Source organism: Anguilla rostrata, chromosome 4 (genome assembly GCF_018555375.3).
Source record: "Anguilla rostrata isolate EN2019 chromosome 4, ASM1855537v3, whole genome shotgun sequence".
NCBI lineage: Eukaryota > Metazoa > Chordata > Actinopteri > Anguilliformes > Anguillidae > Anguilla > Anguilla rostrata.
In genome coordinates, this window is record NC_057936.1 from 63,888,353 (window position 1) to 63,913,552 (window position 25,200).

At 43.9% G+C, this 25,200-nt stretch overlaps 1 protein-coding gene across 4 annotated transcripts; it reads right to left on the reverse strand.

Annotated features, from left to right (window-relative positions):
- Nucleotides 1-3,801: 3,801 nt before the first annotated feature.
- On the reverse strand, nt 3,802-24,546 carry opn7a (opsin 7, group member a). 4 transcript variants are annotated; one of them, XM_064333833.1, is made up of 6 exons: nt 22,828-24,546; nt 12,706-12,793; nt 10,603-10,765; nt 9,977-10,104; nt 8,848-9,182; nt 3,802-6,899 (listed from the first exon to the last, which is right to left on the reverse strand). In XM_064333833.1, exons 2-6 carry the CDS (start codon nt 12,791-12,793, stop codon nt 6,072-6,074), a joined length of 1,542 nt encoding a protein of 513 aa, XP_064189903.1. In that variant the 5' UTR covers nt 22,828-24,546; the 3' UTR covers nt 3,802-6,071. The 4 variants fall into 4 exon arrangements, with proteins under 4 accessions (XP_064189903.1, XP_064189902.1, XP_064189906.1 ...); XM_064333832.1 differs by lacking the exon at nt 22,828-24,546 and adding an exon at nt 21,470-22,003; XM_064333835.1 differs by lacking the exon at nt 22,828-24,546 and adding an exon at nt 21,470-22,003 and having other exon boundaries at nt 6,163-6,904.
- Nucleotides 24,547-25,200: the final 654 nt, after the last annotated feature.

Sequence of the window (25,200 nt, forward strand, 5' to 3'; positions counted from 1 at the left end):
CTGAGTAAAACCCGGAACACCCTCCCAAATCTGGAACATGGACTGTAGTAAAAAGAGCTGTTTCAGGTTTTACTCAGTGCATCTATCCAGCTAACTCAGTGATCGTGATTTGTGTAATACCCTCCTGGGCAGTTTGCAATCTAGGATATGAAGAGACCTCTGAGCTCTGCAGAAACCATACAGTGTACACGGATCACAATGTGTGGAGGTGAGTCATTACTGGTTGTCATCCACTAGATGGCAGTGTTTTACAAGATTATTATTATTATTATCCATCCATCCATCCTTCCATCCATTATCAATACCCGCTTATCCTGGGCAGGGTCGCAGGGGTGCTGCAGTTTATCCAAGCATGCATTGGGCGAGAGGCAGGGCATATTAATTATTATTGCTGTTGTAGTTGTTGCTGCTGTAGTTGTTGTTATAAAGTGGAATTTCCTAACTGTCATTAACTATCATTATCATTGTCAGCGTTTACCTATTGCCTTTCATGTGACTGACCTAAACCACAACAGCCATCCCATTCATACTGTCACTGCACACTGGTGAGAGAGACTGGTGAGTTTTGCTCACAGTTGGAATTCCGACCATTCCCTACACATTCTGCTTCATTTTGACAGCTCCACTGTGAACTGTACATATAAATGAAAAACTGGTCGTCGTATTTCCTGGTCCTATGCACAGCATCATAATGTGAAGTCGTACGTACGTAAAATGCTCAGTGGTGCCTGAAATTATAACCCCCTACACCTGTACATACCGTCTCACGCACCAACTCATCCAGACGCGGTGGGCTTGCAGATCAATAGAATGTTTTCCTTCCTGCCTCTAGCTCAAAACTAATGCTTTTAGCACACTCTAGAGGTCAGACTGGTTGATACCATCACCCATTTCAACTTGAGCATGCCCAACGCAGCAAAGTTACGATCGTTCACGGTCTATAACAAAAAACTAAAAAAAACAAAGCCGTTGCCAATTTTCGCATCATCTTTGACATTAAATCTTTTTTTTTTTATTCAAGGTTAATGGAGGCTTTTAATCTCTGAAGCGGTAACCGGGAAGCTCAGTTGAAAGGCTGAAAGCCGAAAACTACCATGACTGGCAAAGATGTGTGGGGTGCTTGTTTTCATAAACTGACGAAAGGCAAACAAACATATCGTACTCACATTAAAAAAAAGTAGTTCTAACAGTAACAGTCAAGAAATGTGTCTCTTCAATTCATTGATTTACATTCCCCAATGCGACGCTGAACAGAAATATGTATATATTTTTTACGTTTATAAACGAGGGTTGTTTTCTGCCTTAAACAACTTCTTAGAAGAAATCAGTGTAAATAGGAATTCAAAAATGTTTTATTTCATGTGATGTTTTTTTTTTTCTGTAAGCACCAGCTGTGTGAGATGTGCAGAAAACTCTGAACTGGGTCACGGGACACTGGCTGTGTAAAGGCTGTCACAGAATGCCACCAGCTATGCCCAAAGCCTGCAGATTGCATGTGGCAGCACAATGACGTAAATAAAAAAAAAACAGAGAAAGAAAAGAAAAACCTTGCACTCATGTCACTTGTGGTACAGAGACATTGCAGAGACACCCTATGTGACGGTCTAAATCGGCTGCTAAAGCTTGAATTATGTCCTCTGGGGTTTTTTAATATATATATATATATATATATATATAATATATATAATATATATATATATATAAACAAATTTTATTTTTTTGTGTCACTATGCAGAAAAAAGAAAGAGAAGAGAGGATGGGGAAATAAGCTTCAAACATTCAGGAAACTGAGCTTCGCCTTCAGTACAGCGCCCTCGCGATCCCGAATGAGATCGTATTGATGTGGAACGGGACGGGGGCCGTTGCAGGTGGCTCTGCGAAAACTTCCGTTGCGATGGCGGGCAGGCACGTTCTGCTCAGCTCGCAGCAGCTGTATTTATCCGCATGTGAGCTCCAGTGACTGAGGTGAGAGACTGAAGGTAAAAAAAATAAATAATTAAAAACCTCCCCCCCTCCCCTCCCCTCCCCTCCCCATCACTCTCGCCCTCTCTCTGATGTTTAATTGTCTTTTGTGGATGTAGTAGGGCAAGTGTGAACCACGGCGCCACAGGCATCAATGTGATAAGAGAGCAGGTGAACGGGGTAGCCTACGCAGCGGTCTGGGAAGCGTGCAGCTCCCCGATACGATTCCGCAATTAAGGCTCTGAAGTGAATGCGTAATGCCTGCATCCGCACACGAAAGGAGAGCGTCGAGCGGGGAGAATAACAACCGCAATATCTCGTGCACTTCTTCCATTATTCATGAAGCTGCCTATTTTAAATTGACGCTCGTCTAGAACAATCATTAGGCTACTGAATTAATGAAAACACTGAAAGCGTGGCGTGGATCGGCGCATCAGAAAGTGAGCAGTCTACTAATAGGAATAGCTTGGGCAGCTGAGACAAACCAACCTTGTGATGTCACAACCTATCTTGTTCTAAGATAGCTGCGCCCTAGTGCTAGTAGCTGCAAAAAAAAGATAACTTCATTTTTCTAGCAAATATGGGTCCATTGCAGATTTCAATGCAGGGCCATATCCGATCCAATTTAACATTAGATTGGATGTGGTCCTGCATTAAAATGAAGCAAATGGATCTGAGTCATAATCTGAGTGCTTCACTTCTCCTTAATGCACTGCTGTCCTATGAGATGTAGAATTAAGTTGAGGTTGCATTTATGGGAAACATTTTTTTTCCCTTTATTTTCGTTTTTCTTCTTAGAATTGCTGACAGCTCAGGGGTGGAAAATGCCATGCTCGAACAAACATCCAGGTCTCCTTGGAAACAGAGGCTTTTCAAACACGTCAGTGACTTCCTCTATTTTCATTTTCTGTCGAGCAGAAAGAAAAAAAAAACATTGTGGAGGGAATCCAGATCAGAGAACAGTGTAATTCAGGGAAGGTGCAGAGGAGAACTGGTAATGATATGGGGGGGTCAGTCAGATATTGTAAAGCAAAGTAAAATCCCTTGCTGGTCTTTTTGATATGTGGATCTCTGATCCTGTTTGAACAAAGGCTTATCTCTTGGGGGAGTTCAGTGTTGTGTTTTCCGGATCATGCCTTTGCTACTGCTTTTCCCAGTCCTTTTTCCCACAATGCCGCAGGACTGCCGCCATGGGCTATGCGCCGCAAAGTGTGGTCACTCACTCACTCACTCATACTCACTCACTCACTCACTCACACACTCACACTCACTCACTCACTCACTCTCACTCACTCACTCACTCACACTAACTCACTCACTCACTCACTCACTCACACTCACTCACTCACATTAACTCACTCACTCACTCATACTAACTCTCTCACTCACTCACTCACTCACTCACTCACGGACGACCTCTGTAGGTGCATGCGTAGGCGGTGCGCCGTGGGTCTGGACGGTTCCGTGCTTGCTAATGAACGCTTCACATTTACCAGACAGTTCTTTCAGCAGTTAGAACTGGTGCTATACTGTAAGTGGCCAGTAGCACACGTCTGTATGTTCTGGAAAATATCCAGCAGATTTTTTTTTAAAAAGGGCTCAAACACCTTATACTCCGATGACATTGGACGGGGTGACATTGTCTGAAAAAGTAAATGAGCTCACCGGTCACATGTTGCTGGGATGTGCCTTTGAAACCAGCTGAGTCGCATTGGGGCTCACGCAAGACTAAATTTCCTTTTGTGTTTGGAGGCTTCACTTCACACATTTCATTCTTTAAATAACAGAACTTCTGGACTCACTCTTTGTAAAAAAAACATTGCAATGCAAGAGGGGGGGGAATGTTTAATTTCACATTTGCTTTATTTGTTTTCCAAATTTCATGCCTGTTTATATCAGTTTGTCATCAATGATATGGTAAATAATACACTGTTCTCAGCTGTCCATTTTAAAATGGATCCGCATATGTACTGCATGCGTTCTGACATGATGCTATGTTGGTGCTATGCCATCAAACATGGCTCCAAAGCTTGGAGTGGATCGGAGATTGAGATGTAGCTCCACATGATGGAGATGAATATTACGTATAAATTAGGCAAAATGACAAACAGGCTTCCCTGTATGATAATTTGTAAGAGAAGGCCCATGAAAATACAATGATGATGATGATGATGATGATGATGATGATGAATCCGATGAGCTACTCCTATCCTGCAGGCTCATGTAGTGATGTCTAGCCATACCTAATTTATTCCACTAAAACTGACTCTAACCATGCAATTCAGCTTAAAGGAATTCAATACTAAGAAAAGTCTTCCCGAGAGTTTTTTTGTTTGTTTTGTTTTGCATAATACAGTATATGTTCGCAGCAGTGGTTTTTACGACTTTGAAAACACCCCGGTTTTTGTCTTTTCTTTGGTTGCTATTTGTCCTTCTGTGAGATTAAATGTGATGCCGGTCTCCGGGGCAACGGCATGGACTCATTTTGAAAAATGGGTAAGGAGCCGAAAGATTTGATCTGTGTGGGACAACGCCGGTGTAACCTTGAGCAAGGAGCTTATCCCGAATTACTCGGTAAAGGTTAATTCGCCCTGAGCACCTTGATTTACTGTGAACTAAATTATTCACACTTACTGTGAACCGTTAACTTCAATGCACCGAATGTGTACTGCCAACCATTGACTTCTACAAAAAAGGATGTTTCTGGAATGAATCATAAAACAGTTGTAATTACATTATTTTTTCGCTAATCCCTGTAGTGCCCTGCTTGTAAAGATACCACGGCAGCATACTGCAGCATAACATGTGACATGATAAAGACAATTCTTTTGCAATGCACGTATACACACACACGCGCGCGCTTGAACCAGCGCTAACGTAAACATGAAAGAGGTTCGTTTAAAGCGATTTCCTCTGATGAAAACGTAAGAAAAAAAAAGAAGGCAAATGTTTGATATTCAGAGCGAGTCTGTGCCTCTGGTTTGCTCTCACTGCTTTCCAATAGCCAGGTCCTACCATGACGAGCATTAAAAGCCACTCGGGGGAACAGAGGAGCCCGTACGAAAGTGGCCGTGCGCATCGCGAAGCTTAATAGCTTCCTGTTTCTCCTCATTTGCACGTCATCTTATCAACATCGAGGCCTAGTAAATGGAGGGGGGGAAAAAAAGAAATAACACAATATCTTCACATTAGGTTGTAGGCAGCACCTTCACCAGAAAGCCAACGGATCTGAAATACTGCGCGTGGTTCCTCTACGGGAGAAGCTATGCACATGAAAACATAAAAAATAGATATTTTTAAATTAACATTTCAACTATTGCACAGCCTTAAAAAAAAAAAAAAAAAGTTTAAACATATACTATTATGTACATTTAATGTTTTAAGGACATTTTCAAGGGAAAAGTAACAACAAGATGATCTTCTCATGTAAACCCACAACTTTGAAAACCTGAGAGGAAGTGAGAGGAGACTTTTAACCCTGGACTGAGGAATTCACCCGAACTGAAATTAAAGAAGGTTATTAAGCCAAAAATGCAAAAAATAAATAAATAGTAAATACATTTAAATAAATCAGTTTTGTAATGAGCTCATAGCCTTGGGCATTAAAACAAATCTTTTAAAAGCTGAATGAAGGAAGCACGTAACATTTAAAATGTAAAACTCCCTTAACATGTAATAGTTTCCTAAGAATTATTTTGTCACCCAGTGCAGTAGCCTCTGGTTTAGCTGAAGGCCTGCTGATGAGATAAAGAGAAACAAAACCAACAGGAAACAAATCTAGCTCACTGTGGGCATCTAATCCTGATTGGTTCACCGCTGTAGTATGTGCCGTACTTGTCTGTCAAGCATGTTATCAACAGCATTTTTATTATTTATTTTTTTAATCAGCAGGGTCTTCAATCTTAATAACAGTACGGTGACAGATACACCTGAATTAAATAGTTCAATGTGTAGTTGAACTTAAATATATGTGCGAATAAAAACATTCAAGGTACATTTGATTTCCTTTGCAATAACTGCATGTATGCTTGAAAGAATAATTCAGTGAGATCAGTTATCTCTCACCATTGATCACTGATCACCTGCTGTACAAACCTTTATTTTATTTTTTAAGAGAGACACGTGCGTTGTCTGACTTGTCCTGAGTGTAAACCGCACATATCCATTCTTTCGATGGCACTGATCAACACTAGCCCAGACTGCAATAACATACCCAGGGTTAATTCACATTTGAAGTACTGAGGTAAACGTTTTTTTGTTTGTTCGTTTTGTTGTAAAGTTAATAATTTAAAAAGAGATAAAGCACATAACACGTTAACATCAGGGACATTCAGTTTTTTGCACGCGTCGGCACCGTCTCCAGGGCTATCTCCGGGCCGTCGATCTCGGAGCTCTTCTTCCCGCGGACGACGACCCTCACGGCCTTCTTCTCGACGGGACGGCGGGCTTTCGGGTGCCGTCCCGGCCCGGCGGAGGCGCCTTCCGGGAGGGAGAGCTGCACGGCGTTCACGTCCAGCCGGCAGCCTCCGGGGTAGTTCCTGAAACACTGGAAGGCGTCGCCGCACCTCTCGCCGGCGCAGCTGGAGCACCGGGGCCCCGGGGGCGCCGACGCCGAGCTGGACCCGCTCCTCCTCTTCAGGGGCCCGGGGCCCGCCTCCGCGGGGGTCCTGTGGCCCCGCGTCCGCAGCCCGCCGAGGCGCAGGCAGCGGCCCAAACACGCCTCCCGCAGGGTCCCGACGTCCCTGCGCACCGTGTGCCTGAAGTTGGGCTTGAGCAGCAGGTAGACGATGGGGTTGTAGAGGGTGGAGGACTTGGCGAAGACGGCGGGCACGGCGAAGGCCAGCGGCGGAATGCTCTCGATGCGGCCGAAGGAGGCCCACATGGACACCAGCGCGTACGGGCTCCACGCCGCGAAGAAGCCGATGCACACGGCCACGCTGAGCTTGAAGAGCGCAGGAAGGAAGCAGAGAGAGAGAGAGAGAGCGCGAGCGCGTGATTACCAACAACGCTATCGCCTTTAGCCTCTCAAGGCGTGAGATCACAATGTGTCTGATTAGAGCGTTCTAGAGTGTTCTAGAGTATCTAGTGTCATCTTGCCAACCATTCCAAGAACCAAGCTTGTCTCTGGTAAGGTTTTTTGTCGGCACTTTTACCAAATATTGTAAAAAAAAAATTCAAAAAATTATGATAAAATAAACTATATTCCAAACATCAGGACTGTTTACATTCAAAATGTTACTTTGCACACCATTTCATCGCATAATCAGCATGCAAAGGGTGGGGTAGTCCTTTTTCGGGGGCTAGGCGGACGTAGAGCAGAGTGTCTCAAACCGACATCTCTTTCACCCCCCTCTCCTCTTCTTTTACACCGGATACGCAGAACTGAGGCCTTCATCAATCAAAGACAGGCCCGTACGTACACTCAGGGACTCGAGGGGAACATGCTTTTAGAAAAGCACCCAGCCGCGACAATCAACACCGCGAGCCCGCCAAGATACTGTTAGTGAGTGCAGGCTGCCCCGTCGAACGACCCTCCAGGCGAGGGGGGGGGGGGGGCAGGGGCGGAGGGGGGCGAATGACGGAATGGTGTTGAGCTGAAGTGTGCTGCACTCAGCACGCTGTACAGAAAGTTGATTGTTCCCAGCAGGGCATCGCCCAAATTGGATTAATAATCACGGAGGCCTGTGCCAGTGGTCGGGCTGACACCCCGATCTGGATCTAGGCCTTCATCAGCAAGAGTGCTATTAGGGTCCGTTCCACACTACCCCCCCCCCCCCCCCCGCCCACCCTCCCCCCCCCCTCGGGGAAGAACAGCCCCCAGGGGGAGAATGATGAAGTTATGCCTCGGCGTCTGTGTTTCCTACCATGGGAGTTAATCACATTATTTGCAGAATCGATCTGTGCAACCTCTCACTTATTTCCAATAAGACCTAACCGATCACGTTTCTCCCGGGCACAGCATTATCTCAATGAGGAAAGGATCGCTGATACGAGGTATTGTTCAAATGCTACCCTTCAGCAGTGCTACTTCCACAGTGTGCAATGTCATGCAATGAGAGAATATATACCTGCACAGTATTCTAGATAAGATGTTTATGTCTGCCAAGAAATACATTTAATGTTCCACCATAAATTATGTCACAGTCAGAATACTTGAATATTCAGGTTGACACTGGAACATTAGTGTCTGTGTAAATGGAGTCATTTTTTTTTCTAAATACAAACTGTGTAGAGAGAAGGAGGGATTTAATCCGGTAGCTAGTGGGACATACGGCGTCAACATTCACACTCTTATATTTTCACACCAATCATCACGCTGAGATGTATATCCATCACACTCCCCAACGTCCCCCATAGCTTTACAGTTCATTCCTCTAGGGTCAGCCACTGTACATGTGCGTCCTGTCCAAAGCAGGATGTCTGCCGTGGTCTCCTTACTCATTAGGATTCTGGAAGGTGGACCGCGTTCCTTCTGTGCAGTCTCCTCCCCACACCTCAAAGGCAGAACCCTAACGCAACCACGCCCTAGCAATCAAGGTCTTCATTTTCGGGGGGGGGGTTAACAGCCCTCAAAGGCTGTAAACCTGCCAGCTGTTTCAGCACACAGACCTTCTTCCTGTTCTTTTTCTGAGAGATGGGAATCTACAGGGGGGGGCAACCGGATATCATCTCAGGATCGATCTTTGGGAATAGCCGTTAAAGGGCGGTCCAGAGAGATTCAGGAGAGCTCATTACAAAGGGTGAAGGGTTTCCCCCCCAGTGTCCTGGTCCAATTCCCGGCCAGGTTCTCTGAACTCACTGCACAGTTTAACTCAGTTAATATAGTGTAATGTAGTGTAATTGGCAGGGCTGGGCAGCCCCGCTGCAGCTGGCTGGGCGGCTCACCTTGACGATGATGGTCTGGACGCCGCTCGTGTGCGTCTGGGCGGAGACGTGGCGCTCCACGGCCCTGCGGGACCCGCGCACGGTGACCAGGATCTGGGCGTAGGAGGACAGGATGACGCCGCAGGGCAGGACGTAGCAGAAGAGGAAGAGCACCGCGGTGTAGGAGCGGGCGGCCGCCTGCGTGTTGGCGGACGTCCAGTCGATGCAGCAGGCCGTGCCGTACGGCTCGGGGCCGTACTCGCCCCAGTGGGCCAGCGGCGAGCAGGCGAACACCAGCGCGTACGCCCAGGTGCAGGCGATCATCAGCCGGCCGTGGTCTGGGTTGAACCGGTTCCCTATTTATAAGAAAAAAAAAACGCGTACGAAATTAAAACAGGCGCGAATCCGCGATAGCTGCGACCGCGCACGCATGCGCATGCGTCCATGCAACAGTGGCCACATAGCTGGTTGATAGCAGGTGGTCTGCCGCTAAGCTGGGCTGCTAGCGAACGGTTGCCGGGAGACAATTGTGTAGTATAATGGCGGCAGTGTAGCATAACGGCGAAGGAGTTGGTCTTGTAACCTGAAGGTCGCAGGTTCGATTCCCCGGGAGGACACTGCCGTTGTACCCTTGAGCAAGGTACTTAACCTGCATTGCTCCAGTATATATCCAGCTGTATAATTGGATACAATGTAAGTCGCTCTGGATAAGAGCATCCGCTAAATGCCTGCAAACTAAACAAGTCAAGACAAGAATCAGCTGTTAAACTCTTGCAGGTGTCTTTGCTGAACAGACCTGGGTCAAATACGTAGTTTGTTTCGGATTCAAATAATTTTCTGTGCTCTATTGATCTCTTGTCACATCCGATTTTTCCATAAAGATCTTATTTTGATTACTGGGAGATCTAATTCTGCCTGTCCTCCTGTGACCACTCAATCATTTCCATTTTAACCTCATTAAAGCAACCTCCATGTAAGCACTTTCTGGTTCAATGGGAGGTTGCCCTCGATTGCTTGTAAATATGTTGTTTCTTTCCATACACACTTGCCCAGTCTACACATTTTCTACAGATCAGATTTAGCGGTAAATATAATACTTTGTAACATGCTGTGCAAGACAACTGTAAAGAACAATTCTTAGAGCGCTTACCATACAAAGGATAACAGACTTTCAGACAGCATACAGTGCTCAGTACAGTCAGAGTCGTCAGACTACAAATCCCAAACAGCACTCCGCAGAAAGCATAGATCAAGCACATGGTTTTTCCGTACAGCCACCTACAAAACAAAGAGCATCATGGTTGGTTTACTGAGAGACACAAAGACACTAGAAAAACCATAACACGCAAAATTCAAGCATGTGGGTGTGGTCACTCATATTTTCCCCGGCTGAATAATCGCCAAAACGTGTCCAACGGTCAACTTCTCTTTATACTTGAAACAGTCTGAAAGCGATAAAATCCTGTAAAATAAAATAAATAGATAAAATAAATAAAACCCACACACGGAAATTCCTCTACTGCTCCAGTGCAGTGTGGTTTTCTGTTCCTGGAGATGATACCGTCCTGTAGGTTTTCACTCCAACCCTAACAAAGCACAACTCCTTCAACGGCAGGCGATCTCACTGAGCTGCTAATTAGCAGAATCAAGGGTACAAAATTATTTTTGTTTAAAATGAAAGCCTACACGACAGCAGATTTCCAGGAACGGGATTGGTGGAGCGAAAAACGCTGCTCTGACGTGACCTGTGAGCCGGGCGGGGCGGGCCGGAGTTACCTGTGGTATATGCTGGACATTATTGCCAGAGGATACAGGGACAGGGTCATGCCCAGGTCGCTGATGGCCAGGTTGATGATGAAGAACTCGGCGGGTTTCAGAAGGTGCTTCTTCTTGTAGGAGACGTACAGCAGCACGCTGTTTCCGCACAGCGAGCAGACCCCTGCAGCAGAACGGGTGAGAGGTCACGTGACTAAACCACAGCAACAAGCGCTGCGCAAAACCACACCGAATTAGTGCATCCGTTCAGCTGCAAAGTGACCCCAACATAGAATGAGTCGTCTCCAGCAGTTTGGTTCCCAAACGTCGCAGATTAATGATCACGCACTAATAGATCACTAACGGTTCGGTAGATCAGTTGTCCTAAAACCTCTCCTCGACGCACCTGCAGCTGGATCCAGGTATTTGACGTTGCTGTACCTTGAGCATCAGGTTGATGATGATGTTATTTATACTGAGTAGATGGCAAATGTACCACATTGAATATCCAGCTAATTTCTATGGAAGTTGGCAACCATTTTCAGAGTAGAAGCCCTTGAAATGGCTACCTCATCTTCATGCCTGCCCCAGTCTTATTCTTCTCTCCCCAGCTGTGTGAGGGCAACAAAAAAAAAGAAGTCACCTGGCTTCTGACGTAAGATTCGCTAGATGTACGACACCAAGGCTTCATCTCCATTCCAAGACGTGCCTTCGGGCCCAGTTCCAGAATGTTCCGTTCACAAGGGTCCGGAGCTTGACAAGGCCCCAACAAGGGCCTATGTAATCAGAACCAAGGACGCCCTGCAAGGTGAACTAAGCCAGCGGGAGCCTGAATGCTTTCGATAGCATTCATAAATTATTCAGTAATAATTCGTTTGCATGCGCAGGTCCGTACGTATAATATGTATTAATTCAGGTCTACTGCATTAATAGAACATCTCCCTCATTTGGTCTAACTAGTGACAGTGTACTTAGGACTATGTCATCATGTGTTTGCAAAAACAAAACAAAAAAAACAAAAAACCTGTTTGTGTAAAGTGTGAACAACACCTCAGCACATCGCTGTTAACTGAATATATGGGCTCCTTTTAAATCCGGGAAAAAAAACTGTTGACAAATTGTGTTCGTAACGTGCATTTGCAGGAAAGACTTACGGGATCAAAGGCTTTGACGGTTAGCCTGGCTAATCTCTGGCACCTTTCAGACGCGTGCCCCCGTCATATTACCGGCTCGACAGAAGCTTTGCAAAAATCCACAGAATGTCAGAGCCCAAACAGAGACCGGCACGCGAGGTCCAAAAATAGCCTGCAATATGCGGTGTCTCAATTTCACAGCGTTCGTGCGCAGTCAGTGTCAGGGGACAGCTTGTGGGGGCAATCTCGCAGTAATTCACACGACAAAACTCGTCTGGGAATACTGCTGTTATCCAAAGATGTTTTTTTTTTCTTCCTGCATTCCCCGCAGTCTCAGGGTATTGATATCATCGCAAAATACATGCTAAACCGACCGGCTAAAAATGACGCAGAAATGGGTATATTTTTTCATACTTTGAGGAAAACCTGAATACTTCATTCAATTTAAAATACTCGATCATATTTCCCTTAATACTGTTACTTAATATTATTCTTCATAACTGCGTCTGTCCCCCAACAGAAAAAGTTATTTTGGCTATTGCTATGGCATAGCCAAAAAAAAAAAAAAAACACAGATCAAATATACATGTTACCAGAGAGCCAACTGCAATTCTCAGTTCACATTCAACGTTTTGACACATCAGCTGTTCCTTACTACTTATGATATGTAGAGTTTGGCTTTACTCATTCCAGCATTCCAGTGGATACATGAGTAGACATAATTTCTGCTAGTAATAAACTTCATGACATGGGTAAGAGCTGGACGGCAGTAAACAGACAGTATTGATTGGTATGGTATCTAGGTGATTTTTTGGGTTTTGTATAGCCCCTACTTAACCATACTATATGTGTCTTGGGTAAATACTTTCAGAATCACAATCAGAGTCATTCATCAAAAACCTAAACAATTAATTATTATCAGTCAAGGGCACTAAGCAGTCAGTCCAAAATACAAACAAATAATAGTGCATTTTCTAGTAAGTTCACTTACCAAATATACTATATACAATTGCAACAACAATATCTGCAGCCTCTGGTATATTCGAATGAAATGTAGTGTTGTCAGCTAACCTCCCCATCTGAAATGACAGAAAAATAATATTACAAATATAATAATAACAACAGCAACAATTCCAATACAGCAGTTGCAAAAAACTTATATAGACGTAAAAAATAGGCATTTTCTTATATTTTACATATTTAGATTTCCTATTTGCTTACTTCTCAGTTACAGATCTGAGAAAGAAATATTATCAACCCAACAGATACCTCATGAGGATGCCTAATCAAAGATCATATATTTATGCACAAGAGCCAAGATGCACAGTAGAGGGCAGTAAATTCATATGCCTTGGAGCTGTAATCAGGAAGTTTATGCACAATCTAAGGAAAAACAGAAAATCTCATCTGGCTATTCAAGGTCATACCACTTACACACAGATAGATGTGCCGTCACGTTTTTGCTGCAGACAAATGGTAGGAGAGCAGTCTGTGTGTGTGTGTGTGTGTGTGTGAGAGAGAGAGAGAGAGAGAGAGTGCATAGTTACACAGATTGAACATGGTTTTATTATCTCACTTCTGGTTTGGCAACACGAGTGGCTGTATTCATCAAGCCAATTAAGCATTTTTGAAATTTGAGAGAAAGTGAGAGAGAGAGAGGAGCTGAACACACACACACACACACACACACAAGCGCACACACATACTCACACACATAAGCGCACACACACTCACATATACACGCTCACACACACACACAAGCGCACGTGCACGCGCGGGCACACACACACACACACACACACACACACACAGCATTCTCCTGGCTGACAGTATGTATAGGCAGGTAGTGTCAAAGCAAACGCAGGAGAGTTTCACTGCCTGGTAAATCTACTCTCCTTAATTACATTTGCAAGTGTTTTCATGTTGGCCTAAATTGCAATACAAACTTTTAATGCAGGCAAGTAAAATGCAGTTATTAATGCTTCATTGCTATATAATAACTACATGGATGTATACAGTGCGACAGAAAAGAGGTCATATCCCAGACAGACCAGCACTTGGAGTTTATATCCTGGATGAAACTATACCTGCACACCTGGCGGTCATGTCCCAGACTGAACAACTGGGGGGGGGGGGTGGGGGGGGGGGGTGGCAAAAGAGCTCAGAGCACAAAAGGACATGTTTTTATGCAGGACATTACATTTTATTTCACTCGCAAACCCAACGAAAGTCAAAGCCGCGTGACCAAAACTTAAACGTGCAAAACAGCATCTTTTCTTCTTTTTTTTTTGTTGCAAAACGGTAAGATATTTCCAGTTGTTTGTATGTAATCGCGTACACAGCCACGCAGCCCTCTGTCACTACGCCACACGTGTGCCCTTTTCAGGCTGCCATGGGAAGGTCTATGGCCCATACGGGTCGGTAAGCTTTCGCCGTGGTCAGCTGCCGCTCCCCAGTGTCATAAAGGCCGGTCATCCAGCGCTTCGCAACGGAAGACGGTCACGCGCTCAACGTTTTTGTTTTTTTTTACGTCTCGCGGCGCAGTTAAGAGGAAAAAATATTTGCGGCGTGAACGCAACGAGTGGGCTGGCAGTCAACAAAACACTGGAGAGAATGAACAAACCGCCGTTCCGTCTCCTTTGTGCGTGCTCTCTTCCCTCAAAGGGCGAATTGCCAGCCAGCGGGAGAAGAATGCGTGAAGTGCTCTGCGTTATTGGAGAAATCATTGCCGAGTTTATTGGTAGTGATCCGTCTGAGGTACGCACCTAGCAGGGTTCATAAAAGTAGCCATTCTGAAACGTGCACAAGAGAGAGAACTACACAAAGGTACAATCACCCAGATATATAAACACACAATGGAGAAAAGAGGCTGTGCCTTTTGATCCTTGCAGTAGAGGTCTGTGCGGGACTGTTTATCGACTCATTTTACTCCTAACCCCCCCCCCCCCCCCGTTTAACACCCCACAGGGTACAGGGTTATTGTACACTTTCCAGCAGTTTCAACAACAACTACACTGTTATCAAAGTGTGTGCACATCGGAATGTATATTTTCAGACTGATATAGTACCAGCGCAGTGATTGCCACACTTGGTGTCGTTATCTGTTCAGATATACCAGTGTGCATGCAGTTAAATTTGAAAAAATTTGGCACAGAAGGTATAATAACCGAAAACTTTGCCCAACATTATGACCGAAGCTATGCACGGTTAAGCGATGGTGATTGGTTGGATGGGAGACTATTGAAATTTCTTCTAGAAGGTCCCGTATGGGACAGCCTTCCCTCTGAGCCAAAGAAAGGATTGATCATGTGCCAGCACCTTGACAGAGACAGTGTGTTGTGGAAGAGAAAGCCTGTCTGATTGGCTGAGGTGGTTTAATGTTTCTGATTCGCCAGGGTCATTTAACGGTCCCCACGGCTCACCACAAGGAGCAGGGTGTTCTGGGAAATTTCCCAGCCTGTCTCTCTCAGTCTGGCCACCACACCACCTCCCGTCAGACTGGACGAGCAACCTCTCCCCTCCTCCATCTCAGATGCTGTATGGTCAGGGTTCTGGGGCACAATAAATTCCTGCCGTACATTACCCAGGTAGACGCTCAATACTGGTGGTGCGTGAGCTGAATTTCCACATAAAGCACTCGAGTTGCTATGTCAATACAAAATAAAACTGGATACGACAGTTTAAGTATTCTCTGCCTTGAGTACAACAGATCAGTGCAGACATTTTTATTTGTTAGGATAATCCACAGAGGTTCTAAATTTATGAGTCACACTCATAGAGCCACAGGCTCAGCACAATACAGCAATAACTGTTTGTTTTGGTGTTTTTTTTTGTTGTAGTTGTTGTTGTTGTTTTTTTACACAAATGACAGCACTGCTCTCGCAGCCACCAGTGAAAACCCAAGCATTACGTACCGTGCATTTCTATAGGGAAAACACAAAGTGGAAAGCACTCCCACGAATGACTCTGTAATTACTGCTTTCGTTTGAATAATGGACAAATGCACCGTTAAAGGTTCTTCGCGCGTCGCAAAAGTGCTTGAGCGCGCTAAGGTTAGATGTCGGTTAGCGAGGCTAACGTCGCTCTCGAGCCCGCTCTCGGATGGGAAACGCAAACGGCGCAGCCCCTAACAGCCCCCTAGGCTACCGCGAACCGAATAAAGCGAGCGCTTGCCTAAGGGCGGTTGGAACGTTAGCGCATTATCCCAGTGTGGATACCGCCACACATTCTCCTCGGAGAAAAACCACTGTAGCGATAAACTTTCAGGAGCTGGATTAAATCTGCACGGATCTTTCACTTTCACAGTCTGGGGAAAGAGGAGGCGGTGGTGGTGGTGGAGGTGGGCAAGGCAATAAGCCTGTTTTAACTCTGGGGTGAACTTGCTGGTGTGCACAGGGCGGTAGTTAAGCAGTCACCATGCACACACACATGCATACACACACACTAACACAACACACATACCCACACGGGCGTCCCCCCCCCCCCCCCCACCTTCCCCCCACCACCTCAACCTTCAGGCAAACGCTCCTGAAGCCACTAATTAGCTGAGACAAAAGTTTTTGAAAGCCCCACGGACAGAGGTGGGTAACCCGGCTTCAAAGAGTAAAAAGACTGACCATGTATTTGCTCCACCAACATGCACTAAACCACCTGAAAGAAGTTATGCTAATTAGAATCAGCTGGTTTAGTGCATGGTGGTGGAGCAAATACATGGTCAGTCTTTTCACTCTTTGAAGCCGGATTACCCACCTCTGCCCAAGGAAATAACTAAAACTAAAGTGGCCCCTAACTAGCTTGCGGCATCACCAGTGCCAATGAGTCACGGAAAGTAAATGTTAAAATGAATCGGTTACTTGGACTGGGATCCAAAACCATTCCAACAGAAGCTGGACAATAACTGGACGACGACAACAGGACCTCGTATGGACAAGCGATGCATCCCTGATGTCGCGCCATTGAAATCTCACAATAGCCCGGATGAATGCGGAATCCTTGACATTCACTTACACAGTGAGAGCTTACGGTGCGCAGTGAGCTTTGTAGAATGAAGAAAGGTGGGAGAGGCCATTTGAATACTGGACTTCATCCTTGGAATTAATGGCACTTGGAAAAAAGGCTTTGCTGATTGATTTAAAACATTAAAGAGAATGGAAGGCAAATGAACCAGAGAAATTATATATCCTTTTAGTTGTAGGAGTGAGACCCTCCCATAGGTGTAAGGGGAGGCATGGGGGGATGAAGGAAAGCAGAGTTATCCCATTTACTGCCTATGTCTCTGTCCAATGGGAAGGAACCAGCCTGAGAAGATGATTAAAATTCTAATTCATATCAAAATTCATAAACCATGTTTTTAAAAAAAAAAAAAACACATGTCAATGCTAAGTTAATCAACTTGAATCTCTGACAGCATAAATATACAGTACCCTTGACATTTTTTCATACATCAAGAGCATCCTTTGCATGTGTGTGTGTGTGTTTACTTCATATTGCCCTTACATCCATGTTTTGGATCCTTATCCCACTGGAACATCCTTGTTGTATTTTGTTCATGAGAGATCCATGTTATTATTTGACCACACATTTGAATGCATTTTGCCACAACAAAAATACTGGGACTCCTTCGCAAAAGCAGAAGGAAGGAATTAACTCCACGGTGTTACAGCCAGATCCCAAAATCCATCAAGACCACTAGCTGCTGCTGCCCTTAGGGATCTCAGGTTTTCTTTCGAGAAACATTTCTCACACTACTTTTCTTAAGATATTTTCCCACACTCCTGTCAAGACAGCCGCCAGCCGTCCCAGAAACTCTGAACATACTGATAAATGATGTTGCCATGGAAATGTCAGTCCAGATTCTTATGATTCTTCTTCTACAAAAACGTCAAAGCGTCGCTCACTCCAAAGCATAACCGAAACATAACACAGGTTTTTGAAGCTTTTGTGAAATTCCAGAAATATATGCTTACAACTCCAGTCAATACAATGCAAAATTACTTAATTAGAATTGCTTTATGTGGAGATAATTAGAATGAGTGAGTAAATATGACTGTACATTTTCAATTAAAATGAAAACTATTCTATGTACTATTTCAAATTAAACGTTCTAGACAAAACAAGACTATTTGTAGAAAAATGCTGCTTCACTGTTTGTAGTATTAAATAAGTAGATTTATATTTTTATCGTTCTTTTGTCATGTTAAATCACTTTTGGAAAATTTTGTGATACATACATGCACACACATCAGTTCATCTGAAATACTGACCAAAAAAAAAAAAAAAAAAAAAAAAAAAAAAAAACAGTTGTTCACCAACCATTTACAAATAACTGTAGAAATACTTGTTGTACCAGTAGGGGGAGCTAAAGGAACACGTGGTACGTGAGGCAGAGTCCAGATCCCAGCGCCTGATGGACACTGTATCCACAGTGGGGCACTGTCCATAAGCCCAAAGGTGAGATGCTCCACCTCAGCTGTTCTGATTAAAAGTCACCATAAATCAGGCCGACTGTTGTAAATATAATTCCCTAAAACTTGAATCGCAACGTGCCACTGCTAAGACTTCACCTGCTTTCCCACAATTCGTGCGAGAAAGCGGAGAGAATCTTTTTGAAAAAAAAAAAAAGATTAAATGAATAAAATCCTGACCTAACATGGTAATGCAACGTCCTTTGAACATCAAGAATAACTTCCGCCAAAAACTACGTTGGCAGGCGGATGACTGGGCAGCTGTTTCCGATACTATTGTGGAGTCCAGTACTTAAAGGGTTCCACGTTCCAATTTAGAGTTTTTGCTTGGGCTGCAGTATTCTACCCTTCCTGAGGTATTAACGGGAGGGGAGCCAACTGTGAGATCAGAACGCAGCATCTACCCGTAAAGCCGGGCACCCACCGCACGCGTATCGGCCGCGAGCGCACTACGCGCGTATTACGCGCGTAACTGAAGCGTAGTTGAAGTACTGTTATTACAACGGCAGCGGGCGACGTCGTCTCCACCAGATGCGAACGCGTCGCGTACCGGCTGCGAAGCTCGCGCGACACAAGCGAACTGAAGCGTAGTTTTTCGCTTCTGTTCTATTTTTTCGGCTTGTCGCGCGTCACGTTGGCCTGTTTATACACAGAAATATGCTCTAAAATGCTAGGTATACATGCTCTGATTTATATTTCATTCTTATATTACTGGGGGTGTGTCCCTAGTTACCTCCCAGATATTTTTTAAGCAGCTAAAAAAATACAAGCCTTTTCGTTTTGTAAAAATAAATAAATAACTGGAACCTGGGGGAAAGGCAAACTTAGTTTCGCTGTCTTATTTTGCGGAGGGGGTGGGGTAAATTTGAAAATACACCACAGAAAGACGTAGGCTATTGAGTGACGTAAAAGGGAATGCACCGAGCAGCGGTTTGTTAGCTCGAGTATTGGAAGATAGTTTTTAACCAACCATTGCTCAGCCTATTTGACTTCTCCGATGTCTTCGTTCGCCGTGCTTTCAAAAAGGGCTTGTTAATAAAAATCAGATAATCCACAGAGCTTTAAAAAAATCAGATTATTTAGTGGTCTTGCCGATGAAAATGCACCTATTTTAAGTTGTAAGCAAGCCTTTATTGCACTTGTACTTCAAAGCTTCCGGTGTTCATGGCGTTGTGGTGTTCATATCCCTTCAAGATTAAAACTGTTACTGACTTTTTCATGATTAGCTGATTTTACTAAATCTGATCCTATAAATGTTTTGACGTGAATGGCAAGACAACACGGGAATTCCCAATGGTTGATTACGGATTATTTATTATTATTATGATCATTACATATTCTTCATGAAATTGGCACGCTTGTTAACCAAGCAAATAAATTAATACAGTTTGAGATTGATTGTTATGCAGGCTACGTTGCGATTTAAGTTTATGGTACTTCTTGAAAGCGTTTACTTTCTCACGTAGGCTATTTACGAGTTAACGAAATATTACCAAATTAACAAACTGAAAAAGGTCTCTCACCAAAGTATTCACTTAACCCATAATCAACAGTCGTGAACAAACGTGAAATACACGATGTAAAAGCCCACTGCAGACTGCGAGAGCTACTAGGAATATATAGCTTTTACGCAAGCCTTTGCGCGACACAAACGGAACCAGTGGAGACACCCTACGCGTCGCGCCGTGCTGCTTCGCCCTGCTGTTTACGCGACGCATACGCGACGCGTGCGGTGGGTGCCCGGCTTAAGTCTCCTTCCAAAAAACCAGAAAGCGCTGGACCACTAAGGGCAGGCAGAGCATGCGCTGTGTAAATTCAAGGTTGCTGTGGAGAACATTTGAAAGCAGTAACCGCCGCACAAGGTTTCTGGTTCAGGACAGTTAATTTGCAATTAGTGCTTTTGCATATACACTTGCTGCTGGATTGGGGGATGCTCTTAGCCAGGTGTTGCGCACATACCTCAGGTGGGCGCCAGGTGTTGCCCACATACCTCAGGTGGATGCTCTTACGCTCTCTTACATTTTAGACCGCTCCGCACACGCGCGTCTGCTAATTTAACGCAATGAAATGCAACGAAGCCGAACGTCTTTTTTTTTTTTACTGGAAGTTGGTCGGAGTGCGCGTTCTCCATGTGACAGTTGGACCCTGCAGCAGTGCAGAGCTGGGATTTCTCTCCCGCGCCAGACATTTCCTGTCATACTCAGTCCACACTGCAGATAAATCCCCCCCATCTTTCACGGGCAGAGAATACATTATGTATAGGCTACAGTTCACAAGTGGGACCTCCATATACATGCACTCACCGATTGCTGGAGGCCCAGAAATCAAAAAGTATGGACAGACCGCGAAGCTCATTAATTCACCTGAAAAACGGTTGTCGTTCTGAGATAAGTGGGATCTATCTCTCTTTTTTTTCTTTTTGACATTACAATTCCGATAGGGTGAACGTAGCACAGGGAATGGTGTGGAATGCACCTGAGCGCGCGCACTACACCACACATCACTGAATGAATACTGATGAGGGAGAGCATAATCAATTTGTGCAAGTTAACAGACGCTCAACCTGTGGCCCAAAGCGTGCGCGTGACGAGTTAAACAAAGAGAACCAGCCTGTTTTTTTTAACGATACAGAAATACGACTAAGGCTAGTCTCATCATGTTGAAACCCAGTACACGCCCGTCCGAAACGTTTATTACCCTAGCTACTTGTGTAATCTAACATTTTAGGGAACGTATTGAGTTATTTGGTTACTTTTGTAAAAATTGGTGTATAGACAGCACCGTACAGAACGTTCTGTGGAACATTATCTTACAATATACATAAAACTACTTTTATACATAAAACTAGTCTTTTTTAAATGGATTGAGTCGTGGATCAACACATAATGAATATATTGTAGCAGAAAACACATTTAAAGTGAATGCATTATTTTGCAATTTACAATGGAATTATTCACATCCGTATAACAAACATTCAATGGTCGAATCACAACTGTGTGAAGAATGACAAAGTCAGAAGAAGGGATCAAAGTCACAGCCAGCATCCTTCGGTAATTTTACTTCGCTTGAGCGTAGGTTAACAACTATCCGTCCAAAATTGAACGTTGCCTTGCTGGCTGCGACGGCATGGAAACTTTGGAACAACAATTTGCAATCGCAAACTTGGGGTATTTGATGTTAATGGGATGAACCTGCATTCAAATTGCATTAAACCTTAAATTACTTTAGTGGAAAACAGTACCGTATAGTCTTAAGAGGCGCAAATAAATAATTTATTTAAATCTCTCTTACCTTGGTGTCGTATTTCACACTGTACAAATCCCAGAAATCGCAAAGAATTCATCCAACGGAGACGTGACCCGCGCGCGATAGAACTTCATTTGGAACAATGCCTTGCGTTGACATGACATATTTTCACAATACAAGGGCTTGTAAGAAACGTACTAACCCATTGCTAGCCAATCCTGAATGCCCGGCTTTGAAAACAAACTGAATGCGTAAAACAACAAATAGGAGAAGGGTGCATCAAAGTCCTTCGTTCCTCGCGCAATGCCATAGAAACGACTTCTCGGGACGTCCATAAAACTAGACGAGTGGCTGAAGAGAGGCAGTATTCAATTTGCATATCGGTGTTTGACACGCTGGTCGCCAGTAGGTATCATATGTGTTAAAACAGGAACTGCACAATTTTGAGGTACATGTGCCCTAATTTTCATCTGTCCTTCCTTCTTATTCCTATTCTTAAAATAATTATTAAAATTACTGCTATTTGTGCACCGTTTCACTTCTGTACTCGCACAGTGTACCGGCGATTTTTTTTCATCACAATAACATCACCAGATCATTTTACGCTTCTATGCATACCCCACCCCCCTCCCCCCCAGCCATTCTTAAATAAATACTCAAAAAGCATGAATGTGATGTTGGCTCCTGTTGAAAAAGTAATTGTTAACTGAGCTAACGATTCGTAATCGCGTGTGATACATCCTACACACTATACATGCTACACGGCTTAATTGTAACGAAGCGCAGTTATACATCTTGAAGCATGCTGGGTGACAAAAATTAATATAGCTACAGCCCACTGTTCAGTTTACCGAACTGTGTACGCTGATTTAATTGCGAAAAAACTTCGTAAAATGCGCAAGCAGATTGAACGAAATAACACCTGGGAATGACGTTTTGGGCATAGGCGACATGCACGATCGCCGTCCGTTTGGAGGGGAAGAATTTTTTTTATTATTAAAAAAAACAAGTCCTTGATAGTCGATACGACACACATACATATCTACAATAGTTGACGGGATTTTAAGTAGACTACGTACTATTTTCCTCAGGAACACAACGCCTACTTAAGACGCATAAAGATAGCCAGATTTAATGTTAATTTCATTGCGAAGGAACTTGTACGACAATGGAGGGAAATAATCTCGAAAAGATTCCTTGACTTGCCAGAATCCTGCGCTCAGTCGGTAATTCAAAGGAGTAGTGTCTCGCGCATGCAGCAGTTATTTGAAGCGGAAACCACATGACCCCAACAGGGCAGGTAAATCAAAACTATGCAGTAATACCGCAGACCAAGCTTATCCTTAACAGTATATATATTTTTTAAAACAGCTACAGGCTTTGGTAGATTCGATATTACAAACCTGAGAAACGCCACATTTCCTTTGATGGAAAATGGAACTCGGGTAAGTGGCTTGTTAATCACAGGCAAGAGGAAAAAACCTAGAAAACGTCCATTTACAGTGACCTCCATTTTACGATGGTTCTTATAACCCTCGGGCACTCAGAAGAGAAACAGCGATGCTGTATTAAATGTAAAATTCCACTTGAGAAAGGAGCATGCTTTTTCTTCACAAAATAAAACTCTAAAAATAATTGCCTCAAAGCCTAGAAAGAAATAATTCCTGAGTGGTAGTTCTGTCACGTTCAGTTTTAAAGATGGTTTCAGAAGAAGGCAATAGATTTTTTCCAATTCTTCAATTTAATTCCTAATCCAAACCGGTCCTCTCCTGCTGGTTTCACACACACACGCACCCACACACGCACGCACACCCACACACACACAAAGACCAAACATTACCCATATTTGCCCGTTATCTTTGGGCTCACATTCTCATTGAGCTCAATGAGAGCTCACAGAGCACATAATTAAACAGCGCCCCCTACAGGACATGGTGGCAGAACTTACAGGCGCCAAGAATTAAAATCTTGGAACGATTTGCCTCAGCAAGTACAGCGGTCACACTTACAGACAATCGCAACACTTACATTCAGTTTAAGAACCCATTTCCATTGGCCTTCTCGGGTTAAAGCCACAGTCTGTGCCATGTATCCACTTGGAACGTTAGCCACCGCATTCCTACAGTCGACCAATACGATCGTCACCTGTCACATGACTACAGTCAACCACTGGGATCATGAGCTACCACATGACGACACTCAATGACTGGGAACATCAGCCACCACATGACTACAGTCAGCCAATAGGATCATCAGCTGTCACATGACCACAGTCAACCACTAGGACCATTACCTGTCAAATGACAATTAATCACCCAGAACCTCAGGAACCACAGGTCACTGTATTCTATTGGTTTTTGCCCTCCTTCCACATCAGACGCCAATGAATTGTCACACCAGTCTCATAATAAACTTTACTGTGGATAAACACTAGAGCCTGCATTAGTCCCTGGTCGGCATAAGCCCAGTTCTACGTCCAAGCCTCTGTCTGTTCTCCTCTCTCTCACCAGACAACAGCCGTAAAATTCCATGAAATAGGCCTAGGTCAAAATTTGGCTTCCTTTTGGCTCGGATTAAGATTTATGTTTCCTTTATTATTTTTTTATTCAAGAGGCAAAGCAAGTCCAGTACCCCACAAGTTGCTTCCATCAGTACGCCTCGCTGGCCATTGATCAGTGTAGATGGAGGACGTTCTCATTGCCACTAAAGTTACTCTAATGGAGGTGATTTTTCTCTGTAAAAGATTCTTTCGCAGTTTTTTTTTTTGGCCCATTTTTTTGTTAAGACCCAAACTTTAAACAAAAATAAATCAAACATATATTGGACTGATACATTTATCGAGGAAACCCCTTAAAAAGGGAAACTGAACTGGGTTCGAATAAGCACCGGTTTAAAATGGAATTTTGATGACTACATTCACAGCAGTTGCTAGACAACCAGATCCTCATTAGGGATTCCCAACTGAAAAAAGCAACAGTTCTAAGAGGCCATTGCTGACTGTATTCACACCTATAAAAAGGTACATTAAAAGACTTCTTTCAACCAGTGAGACAGTATTGGCCCCAGGGAGAGATCTGTACTGAATTTGTTTTGGCAGAAAATATTTCAAAGCACAGAACTGAGCTTCCCAAGATGAACATCCCATGACTGGCATCGCCATAGCGATGCTCAGGGTGGTACCGTTTTCACAGAACAACTAACAACTTAAAAAAAAATAATAATAATAATAATGATAATAATAATTTCACTCCAATTATTGGTTATGTTTTATTCTATTTACAGTAAATTTGTTATAAATATAATACATTTTCTGAAAAGCAGTCATGTAGATACACTTAAATAACAGCTTAATCAAACAGTAGAGTTACAGTAAGGGGAATGATTCGTGTGTAGGAAATTAAAATAGTGCTAGTGCGGGTGGGGTTCACACAGCCTTACGTGCTGACGAAATGAGATATTTTCACCTACGGGTTGGAACCATCTTTTTTTTTTTTTTAAAAAAGAAAAGAAAAAAAAGTCAGGCGTCACGCAGGTCCAGTTACAGGTATCCTGATGGGTAAAAATAGGGCAGCGACCGAAGAAACCAAAGTTTGCGAAAACAGAGAGAGGCACCGCTTTCGAAGGAACAGAGTTCTCTGCCGATTTTCCAGTTTACCCCACAGACGACACGTCTCGAGCTTGCTTTCGCGGAGGCCAGCTAAAGATCTTTCGTTAGCTTTCAGACACTTGCATCGGAAAACGATTCCACCACCACAAAAAAAAAAGTTCTGTGGAAG